We start from the raw sequence: 11401 nt of genomic DNA on the forward strand, positions 1-11401 counted from the left end.
GATTTAGACACTAGTGTTTAAGTACCTTTTTGTAAGGATTATAAGAATAATAAATGCAAAATTTATTTCCTTATAATGTGATTCTATAATTATATGGATTTCCCCCTCTCTAAGGGGGAGCTGCCATACAAATGAAAGACAAATTTCTGCATAATTCTAAAACTAATCAAACAAATGGAGCCAAATTTGTCATGCGAATGTTTTAGAGGACACGAAACGTTTCCATGGTGAATAGACACTCCTCTCTCTCTCTAAAGGGGAGAGGGAGGGGGGTGGTATACTGCCATACAAATGAAGCATACATTTCTGCATAATTCAAGAACTAATCAAGCAAACCGAACCAAAGTTGGAGGTTTTAGGGAGCAAGAAACATTTCTAAGGTGGTTCAACACTTCTCCCTCCTTTCTGAGGGGGGGGGGAGAGGTCTGCCATACAAACGAAACACAAACTTCTGTATAACTCTAGAACTAATCAAGCGTAATTTAGGATGTGAGGGTTTTTGGGTATGATAAATGTTTCTATAATGGTATGACACCCCTCCCTTCTCTGGTATGGAGAGGGGGTCCAATGAAAATATTACACATATTTCAACCAAACATGACAATTGAAATTTTCCATGTTCCATGTTTTCGGAGAAACATGTTATTTGCAAGTGGTTGAAAAATCTTGAACGAGAATTGTGTCTGAAAATAATCTGATATTATAATGATGAGTTTTGTTAGAAATACTAGAAACTTTATAGTAAAAGGTAAATTCAACGGGTCGAATATAAGATCAATCAATGAACAGTTCTGCGATTGGATCCATGAACTTGCTCATAGTAGGAAAACGTGAATGTTTGAAGGTATTGATAACAAAAAAAAAAAAATTTTGGGCGGGACGAAGTTTTCCGGGTCAGCTAGTATACTATAAAACTACTGTAAATCATGAAGAAAAAAACAATTTTATTTATATGTTTTGAAACATTCGAAGACCTTATTCGACACAGGAGCGCTGAATTAGAGCATTCAAAAAAGTTGGCAAATCGTGATCATATTTTCGATTGGATAAACCAAAATCATTCACCTTACACCTGCGTGGTAAACATCTTGTGATATATAACAAGACTTGTAAAAACATTTGTGATCGATCTACCAAAACATAATCATTTAAAAAAAAAACAAAAACAGGGCCGAATAAAAGCAAGTGCATCTCGTGAAGTTGACGTGGACATTAACATAAAATGGCTCAGCATATCCATAACTAATGGTAACATGAATTGTTTATATTTTATTATGTTCTCTCTAGTGAATTTAAATTGAGGATTTACATATAACAATAACCTAAATTGGACAGAAAAAGCTACAAAAGATCAAACCTAGAAGGGATGAACGTAAGTCGGTAATACAAATTGTAATTTATGTAATTTATTGTAATTTAATTTGCAGAAATTTACATTTATATTATTACGTTGTAACTTAAATCGACAATCTTCGGATGTTTCACATCGTTTGGCTTATTTTGGAAAACACATCGAGCCGTGAACCTGTAGGTATTTTACAATAATTTCTTCACAATGTCCTTCCAAATTTGAGTTCTTCTCTATAGTTTGTTTTGGGGTAAAGTTTAAATAGTATTACATTTTGCTCCCTTTCTGTTACTATTTGGCTTTTTCTTTTTTCACTTTTTGAATTCGGAAACTAATCTTGATAAACTGCTACTCTCTAGGCGATTTCCACAACTATCAAACTGGAATAGACACAAACCTTACACTCGCAGGTGAACTGCCCTCTGTGAACATTATTTCCAAGCCGTAACGAAGAGAGGGCAATCCTCTCACATCAGGAGCATAATTTGTTTACTCTTCTCATTTTCTCAGTTTTCATTCCAGCGTTTTCCACTGCTTCGCGAGAGCGCGAGAGTACCCACATATTTATGCAGCTTGAGACAATGAGACGGCAGCATGAAAAATCCCACCACAAGTTCGGCGCGCCTTTTGACAGCGTGGAATGGAAAACATGTGTTACTCGGAATGGTTTCATATGGAAAATGTTTCGCTGCGCTCGCATTCACATTCACATCCTCCCGCTTCTTTGTTTGCGACCGACTTTCGGACGGCTCTGTCGGCATATGCGTTTTCCATACTTCGGAGCAGCAGGAGTTCCAGTTTTAATGGTCATCGCGCGGAAAGTGCGAAGAAGAAATGGCCACCGAAACAACAATATGCACAGCTGAATTGCCCACCCACGCGCGGTGGCGGCGGCGGGCCGTGTTTTACGATGTTAACCCGCAAAAAGGCGGCCGTCGCCGGGTTTCGGCACGCCGGTGTCCTACGGTGAGCGGCGGACAGTGTCGAATGACGATCGGGGCGATCCTTCATTAAACATTTTATGACTATGTTTGGAATAAATTGCTAATTTGCTTTTCGTCACGGAAGCTGAAAATTGCATAGAACTGCATAAGCTCCCAGAATGCTAATTACGATGTTTATACCCAATCTTGCTGCACACAACAATGCTAAACACAGCTAATCCTATTAGCTGTCTTTGTTTCCTTTGAAGAGGGCGCCCATCCTCGGAATTCATCGCTGCGGGGTTTTTATGTATGTTTCCATGGATTATCCTTTTACACTGTGCTCTAGTGGCAGGAGCAGCAGCAGCAATTGTATTTTGCAATCGCCGTGAATAATGAAATTGAACTTTGTTCAACAGTCTTTTTTCGCTGACCATTCTCAAGTCTAGTAATGAGCGAGTGATGAGCTTGTTTTTCAGCTGGCTATGGGAGGCAAATGGACCACCCGCAGCTGCCCCGAATGTGTGCCGGTTTTGCCAAAAAACCCGAAACGGTTTCCCATCACGCCTTTGGTAAATCTGATCCGTGCGGCTGCTGTAGCCGGACAACGGATTGCAAGGAAAAGGAATCTAATAAATCAGGAAGGAGTAGCGCTATGGAAGTGAGTGCATGGGTGGCCCGCAGACGCCTTAATGTCTGCCAAAACCGACTGTGTCCCGGTGGCCGTGTCTCCAGGCCGTCTGAAGATGTTGCGCAACTTGACACCTCGACCAAGCGGGGCGGGAGAATCATTAAGAGTTGTCCGAAAAAAGGGAGTGGATGGATAATCGATGGTACGATGGACATCATCTCATTGTCGGATGGTTGCCACTGGTGTCAACATTACCGGGGGACAAAAGAAAGTAGTCATATGGAAAAAGTGGTGACACCCAAGTTGTTTTCATTATTCTGTTTTGGACTGCATTCGGTGGATTTTTCCATGCGTGTTCTCGTAACAAACAAGCACTGTCGTAAGAATGAGTTATTCAATCCCAATTTGAAGCAAAAGTCAGTAATCCGACAATAAATTTGCAGACCAAGTAATTAAAAGTGGTTCTGATTATTTGTGACTTACGAATATTACGAAACGTTCATTCTGAGGGTCCGGTTAGCATTTTGTACATCTGGTACAATTTGCGATGAAGTGCTACAAACTTTGAACGATCGGTTAAAAAAACCAATGAGCGTTTAAATGTGAATGTTCCTAAGGTATCTGGCAATACTCTATTTTTTTTAGCTGCTAAAAATGTACGATATTAATGTAGGAGTCATTTTTATGTAACAAAACCACGATTTTAGAGCGCCGGCAGAAAATTCTGTTTAAATTCGTTGAAAATGCAACAAGCTGATAAGTTTTTCACTGGAAACGTACTATTTAGGATCTACTGTGTAAGATCATGCAGTTTTTTCAATAAAATAAATGGTGTATTTGATGAAAAACTCATTTTTTTTTTCTTTGAATACAGAGTTATTAAAAAAAAACAGTTTACTAGAAATATCATTTTGATTTTTGCATATCCAAAGGCACAATTCAGTGAATTTAGAAGGCAGTATTTATGGGGTTAACGGGCCGTGGCAACAATATTGTTTCAATAGTTAATTTTTTTCCAAAGGTAAGTACCGTTTTGTCTCATGTCTCATTAAATATAAATTTACTTAACTTTTATGTTATGAATGATTGAATAATTATAACACAGAAATTATTTGAGGTATAGGCTTCATTTTGACATCATTTACAGCTATCAACACAGCCTATAATTTATAATATTAAGCATTTGCAAAAAAGCGATAGTCAAAACCAATGATAAAATGTTCCGTAAAAAAACAAGCATCGTTCATTTTTCAGTTTTTGTTGTTGTTTCAACTATTATGATTACTGTTTTCATATTAAGTGCTAGTAAATGTAAGAACCTATGATAACTGGGTGAAAGAAATGATATTTTATGCAGAAATCTTCATTAAAATTGATATTGAAGTAGTGTTTGGAATATGAATCGAATTTCTACGCATGATACAAATTCCGAACACTTTAGTTTCAAATGTAAATTTATTGAACTTTAATGTTATAAATAATTGAATAATCAAAACCCTGAAATTCTTTGGTTTTTAGCCTTCATTTTAACATCATTTACAGGTATCGATACAGCCTATAATATATAATTTTGAGCATTTGCAAAAAAGTGACAGTCAAAACCAATGATTAAATTTTACGTTTGTAAATTCTGTAACAAACAAGCATCGTTAGTTTTTCAGTTTTTGTAGTTTTTTCAACAATTTGTTTGTTATTTTCATGTTAAGTGCTAGAAATGGTAAGAATCTACAATAAATGGACGTAATAAAATGATATTTTATGCAGAAATCTTCATTAAAATTAGTGTTCGGAATATGAATCGAGTTTCTACGCATGATTCAAAATGCGAACACTCCATTTTAAAATGTGAATTTAAGGAACTTTAATGTTTTAAATGATTTAATATTCAAAACCCTGACATTCTCTGGGTTATGGATTTCATTTTAACATCATTTACAGGTATCGATACCGTTTAGCGCCCTTGGTCCCGAAACCATGTATATTATAAAAAACACATATAATCAATAATTACAAAATCAAAATCCATTTTTTTTGCGAGCATTACATTTTTCCAAAGAAGACTAGCTAATTGATTTTAATTTGATATATCGATCATATGAATCGTAGTTTAAAAGTTATGATTTAAAAAAAATGCATTTTTGCTGTTCGGAATTTGAGACAAAAGTGATTAAATATATTTTTAGTTTTTCACCATGAATATGTATTTGTAAATCAATTTTATTGTAGTCAAATGAAAAAGAAGGCTCTATTGTATCCAAAAATCAGATTAATTTCGCGAAAAAGTACCATTTTGCGTAATAAGACACTGTTTAATGGCCATCAAAGCTTAAGTGTTCGGAATATGAGACAAAACGGTAATACAATTGCGGTTATACAATACACTAAAAGCGTTCCAAGGGGTTCAATGTGAGTGAAGCTAGGGATAGCTCAACAGGAATACTCGTAATTTTATCTTTTCAACAGATCATTATAACGAGATTTTTCTGTGTTATGGCGGATCTCATTGCAGATTTCAGGTTGATACGTTTATACTCCAGGTTGGATGTAGGGCCTGAAGTATCGGCTGTAATTAGGCTTAGGTTTGCTCAGCTGTCTGGTCTCGAAAACGATTAACAGACCGTTGTCGGGTATTCAGTGAAGCGGGAATTCCTTTGTAAATTCAAGGCTAATACTGACAAATTATCCAGTATTCAAACCAGACTTCATGAGTGACCGTTTTCAACTGATTTTATTGTTCAATTTATTTCTTCGCGCACCCATGGTTAGCGATCGTTGCTTATCTTAGTAAGCTAAACAAAAGATAGCATGCTAACGCGGATTCCGCATTTGTTATTGTTACAGATCGTATTTCGATCTCGGTCTGACCGTTCTATTGTGGATGTTTGTAATGCTTTTATGTTAGCTACCGTAGGGTGGCGTTATATTGATATTCGGTACATTATAATTTGTAAATACAAATCTAAAGATGTATGTGTGTGATATACAGTGTAGGGATTCATATGTATGTGTAATCTATAGGTGTGTGTGTGTTCTAACTCCTCCCCATTTAGATTGGCGAATCCTCCTGGCATTCGTCTATTCCTCTTATTCGTCTAATTTTTGTATTTAGATCTTTCAGTTTTATAGTAGTCTCTATTTTTGTGCGTCCAAATTTTATTTTAATTATAATAATTGTGACGATTAGACACACTATTATGGTTGTCAAACTAAATGATACGATGTGAAATTTAAAATGAAGGCTCTCTGTTTTAAGTTTAATATAATTTAGTTTCTCTCTTTCAATTTCTTTTTCATTGATTATTTTGTTATAGGTTGTGTTTTTGTTCGATTGTATTATTTTAAATTGATATTGTGCCTCGTGTACGATAAATGTCTTGTTTTCAATACACATTTCTTCTGTTATTTTCAGTATTTTAGGTGGAAAAATTGTAATTTGACCTTGAATGGTTGTAATGTTTGTAGGTTTTCTTATAATAATCAATGTGTCAGTATAAATATTTTCATTGATTTCTTCGTCCTCAGTACATTTAGGGGCTAGTAAATATTGGTTACATTCATATTTTTCCTGTGGTGTACAACTATTCCATAGTGTACCATTTTTGTCAATCAATCTGTACTCTCTTTTCATATTTTCGATAGGTAAAATTCTATAAAGTTGAATTTTATTTATTTCCCTTGGAACTTTGTATATAAAGAGCATATTTCTGTTGTTAGAAGTAATTTTGACTGTTCCAAAGTGAATTATCTCTGAGATTGATAAATTACTCTTATTTTCTATTTTCAATAATTCATTTTTTGTAAATATGTCTGGATATATTACTTCTTGTTTTGCGAATGAAATTGCTTGTGTTATATAAACTAATTCCTGTATCAAATATTCCAGATTGTGGCTCAGCTTGAGATAAAAATATATCATGTTTTTTTTTGTATAACTTCATCTATTTGTGTCTGTAAGCCATTTATTCTTATCGTCAATTGATCGTTGATTATAACTTGTTTATTTTCTTCTGTTATTATGTTGTTCATTGTATTATTGATGATTCTTAGGTCATTGGCATCAGGTGAACCTGATAGCCATTTCCAAACTTGTCCTAAAATTTCCCATCTTTTGAATCTTGGGGTGTATATTTTGAAAAATAAATCTTTTAATTTTGAAAGTTTATCCTGTTGTTCATAACTAAATGTTGAATTAATACCTCGTGTCATTGTTACGCATTCGTATTCCCCGATTACATGTTTTATTTGTGTAATGTTGATTTGATGGATTAGAATAACTTCACCATTTGAGACGATACATTCCTTTTCTTCATAAAGTAGATACGCCTTATCCTTGACGTCGATTATTTCTATTCCTAGGATGGCGGTTATTAGGAATATCCACGTGAGTTTCACTGAAAAGATTTTGAATTTATTAGTCGTTTATGGATTTTACGGTTATTCGTATCAACTATATATGAGGGGTGATTTTCCTTTACATAATTAATCCTGTATCTGGGTTTATTTTTGTCTATATCGTTTGTTTTTTTCCCATATTTCTTGTCCTTGATCTAAATTTGGATATTCTTCTAATACTTTCTTGTACTGCTCTTGTAGTTTTTCTAAGTCCTCTTCTGTCATGTTATTGAACCATAACTCGATCGGTTTATGTCCGGTGACTTTATGAATCGTGTGATTGTATTTTCGATAAGCTTGTGCAATTTCCATTTTACTTGGTTTATTTTCTTTCTTTGTACAGCGTAGAATATCCCTTACTGTAGAGTGGACTCTCTCTATTTGGCCGTTGGTTTCACTTCTATGCACTGGTGTTGTTGTATGATTAATTCCAAGCTCTCTGAATAGAAGTTGAACTTTTTGTGTTAAGAATGATGATTCGTTGTCTGTCATGATATGTTCAGCTTGAGGAAACTCATTTAACATTTCTATGAAAGCTTCTTCAACATCCTGTGTGTTACGTGTGTTTAGAAATCTGAATGTAACATATTTTGTCAATTTATCAATTACATTCATTATAATGTTGTTGTCAATGAAGACTAAATCAGCATGTAAATGTGTTCCTTTCATTGGTACTGGTGTATTTGTAAGTTTCTCCTGTATTGGATTACGATCATATTTTTGTAGTACACATATTTTACATGTTTTTACATATTTTTCAAATAGTGTCCTCATTTTTGGGAAGTAATAGTGCTCGAGTGCCTGTTGAACGTTTTCTCTTGCATTGCGATGAGCGTAATCGTGAATTTCTTTAATTTTTTTCAATTGGTCTTCTTCATCAAATATTTCTTTTACTTCCATTGGTGCGTAGTATATTTTTGTTTTGCTATTAGAGAGATGTTCCTTGTAAGTTTCTTGTAATAATCCAATAATTCTCGTAGGTGCTTTGATTCCAGTTTTTATTCTGTCTTGTATGATCATTAAAAATTCTTCCTGTATTTGTTTATCTGTTTTTCCTTCAAAATTCACATAGATGCGTGTTCTGCCATCTTGTGTTGTATACGTAGCTTTTTCACCCTCAATATACACGATTTGTAATTTGTTGACATTAATAGGAGCAGTAGAACTTGGAAGAAAATATTCGTCTGAGTCTTCTGCGCTATGAGCAGTCATTGTATTAACAGAAACTCTACTCAATGCATCTGCGACTTTGTTAGTATTGCCTGGTTTGTATTTTATTTCTATCTTATATGTTTCAATTGTCGATTTCCATCTTCTTAACTTACTGTTATCATTATTTTGTGATATTGTATAAGTTAATGGTTGATGGTCAGTGAAAACAATTATTTTTTGACCATAAATATAATTCCTTAAATTTTTCAAACTCCATTTTATTGCTAATAACTCCTTCTCTATTGTGGAATAATTTTGTTCACTAGAGCTCAATGTTCTACTGATAAATGTTATGGGCTTTTCGCCTTGCTCTGTTTTTTGTGAAAGTACAGCGCCTATAGCAATGTTGCTCGCGTCTGTCGTTAATAAGAATTCTTTCGTATAGTCTGGATATTCTAATGTAGCGTCGTTAGAGATAGCGTTTTTAATTGTTTCGATAGCTTGTCTAGCTTCATGGGTGAGATCTATTCTTGTGTTATTATCTCTTCTGTTGTCAATACCTTTCAAGTAATTGGTTAGTGGTTTGCAAATATGTGCATATCTGTGGATGAATTTTCTGTAATATCCACTAAATCCTAAAAATGCTCTGAGTTCCTTCATTGTCTTTGGTTCGGGATACTCATTTAATGCTTGTAGTTTCTTTGGGTCCGGTCTAATTCCGTCAGTAGAAATAATGTGTCCTAGGAAATTTACTTCTTTCTGTAAAAATTGAGATTTGTCAATTTGAATAGTAACTTTGTGCTCAACCAAAGTTTGGAATATTTTACGTATATTTTGTATATGTTCCTGCAATGTTTTTCCATATATGATGATATCGTCAATATATGCAAAGCATATTCTATTCAGATGTTCGCCCAATATTTGGTTGATTGCGTGTTGAAAGATCGCCGGCGCATTCTTCAAGCCGAACGGCAATCTTAAACATTCGTATTTCTCAGTTCCTGTGCTAAATGCTGTTTTTTCAATATCTCTTGTATCTAGTTTAATTTGATGAAACCCATTTTTTAGATCAATAACTGTAAAATATTTTTGTCCTTTCAACTGAGACAATATACTATTTATATCTGGCATTGGAAATTTATATTCGATTGTATTATCGTTTAACTTTCGATAGTCGATGACCATTCTATATTTTTGAATCTGACTGGTATCGATCTTCTTAGGAACGATCCATAACGGGGAATTATATGGTGATTGAGATTTTCTAATGATTCCTTTGTCTAATAGTTCTTGAATTTGTTCTTTAGCTTCGTTTCTCATATTGTGTGGTGGATTATAAGGTCTCGTATAGATAGGAAAATCGTCCTTAGTTCGAATTTTTGCTGGAATGGTTTTCATAGGTTCATTATTATCTTGAAATAATTTGAAATTTTCGCTAATTACTTCTTGCAGTTTATACTTCTCTTCCTCATTTAAATGGGAAGTTTGGATCATATGTATTGCATCAGAGTCATTTTCGTCGTATTTGAGGAATCATTTTGTTTTGGGGAGTATAATAGTGTTATTAACGGTGTTAATAATTGCACCAATTCTTTGTAAGGTTTGAATTCCTATAATCCCGTCAAATTTAGTTAAAAGTGGAAGTATATAATATTTTTGATTCTCGTTAACAGAAGGTATAATATTTAAATTTGCAAATTCATTTATAACATTTACACCATTTATGGATTCAACATGAAATCTATTTCGTAGTAGAAATGTTTTATCAACAATTCCTGGTTTGATAAAATTATATTTTGATCCTGTATCAATTAGAAATTTTCTTGTTTTTATTTTTCCTTGAATTTCCAAATATGGAAGGCCTTTTTTATTTAGGGTAAATAGTTGACATGAACTTGCCTCATTTCCGTGTTCCTCGCATTCTTCTATATTATTTATTAGCTGGTTTCTGTTTTCATAATTCACATGTCGTGATCGTATTGAACGATCGATTTCCATCGGCTCCCCTCTCGGATTATTTCTTAGCTCTCGATCACGCTGAAGTTAGTGCTGGAACTGTTGGTTCTCATGTTGCTGTTGTTGGAATGGTTGGACTTCTCGTTGTTGTTGTAATTGTTGTAAATCTCGTGGTTGAAATTCTCGTTGTTCAAAACCTCGTTGTCTTTGAAATGGTTGAAATTCTCGTTGCTCAAAACTTCGTTGTTGTCTTTGAAATGGTTGAAATTCTCATAGCTCAAAACTGTGTTGTTGTCTTTGAAACGGTTGGAAATCTCGTTGGTGTTGTCGTTGTTGGTATGAAGTACCTTGTTGTTGATACTGAAATCTTTGATCTTGTCTTTGTTGTTGAAAATTGTTAATCGGTTGGTTGGATAATCTTCTTTGATAATTTCTTGCTGGTACTTGTGGAACGTTCGTAATTTCGTCCTTCAATCTTGTGTTAGCTTCCATTGTAATTACATGATGATATGCTTCTTCAAGTGTCTTTGGGTCATACCCAGTAATAATTAATCCATTTATGCCATTTAATCCACGAAGATATGCCGATACAGCTTGCATTTTGTATTGTTCAATTAATGGCTTTGCATTTTGATTGCCGTATTTCAGAATTGTAGAAGATATAAGTTGGTTTAGTCGAGTCGTAATGTATTCATAAAATTCGTGATTACTTTTTCCATGTTGCTCCGCTGTAATAATCTCATACAATAAATGCTCAATTTTCTTTTTTTCACCGAACGCCTCAATAAGTAACTTCTCCATTAGTGAGAAATTTGCTTCGTAATTATTTTTTGCAAGCACTTCCTGTGCAGGTCCAATAATTTTGGATTCTAGTCCAAGCAGAAATGTGTAATAATGACCCTGTTTTTGTTGAGTATCCGAATCCGTTGCAAAAAAAATTTGGTTGATCCTCCTCGCTTTGTTCAGCCAATGGTTAAGGAGATTCGGGTTTCCATCGTA

At 34.3% G+C, this 11401-nt stretch overlaps 1 protein-coding gene across 1 annotated transcript; it reads right to left on the minus strand.

The window, feature by feature from the left end:
* Window positions 1–10467: 10467 nt before the first annotated feature.
* Window positions 10468–11002, minus strand: LOC129761597 (probable serine/threonine-protein kinase dyrk1). Its single transcript, XM_055759333.1, has 2 exons — window positions 10904–11002; window positions 10468–10845 (listed from the first exon to the last, which is right to left on the minus strand). Exons 1-2 carry the CDS (start codon window positions 11000–11002, stop codon window positions 10468–10470), a joined length of 477 nt encoding a protein of 158 aa, XP_055615308.1.
* Between the last annotated feature and the right edge of the window lie 399 nt (window positions 11003–11401).

Source organism: Toxorhynchites rutilus, chromosome 1 (genome assembly GCF_029784135.1).
Source record: "Toxorhynchites rutilus septentrionalis strain SRP chromosome 1, ASM2978413v1, whole genome shotgun sequence".
NCBI classification, from domain to species: Eukaryota; Metazoa; Arthropoda; class Insecta; order Diptera; family Culicidae; genus Toxorhynchites; species Toxorhynchites rutilus.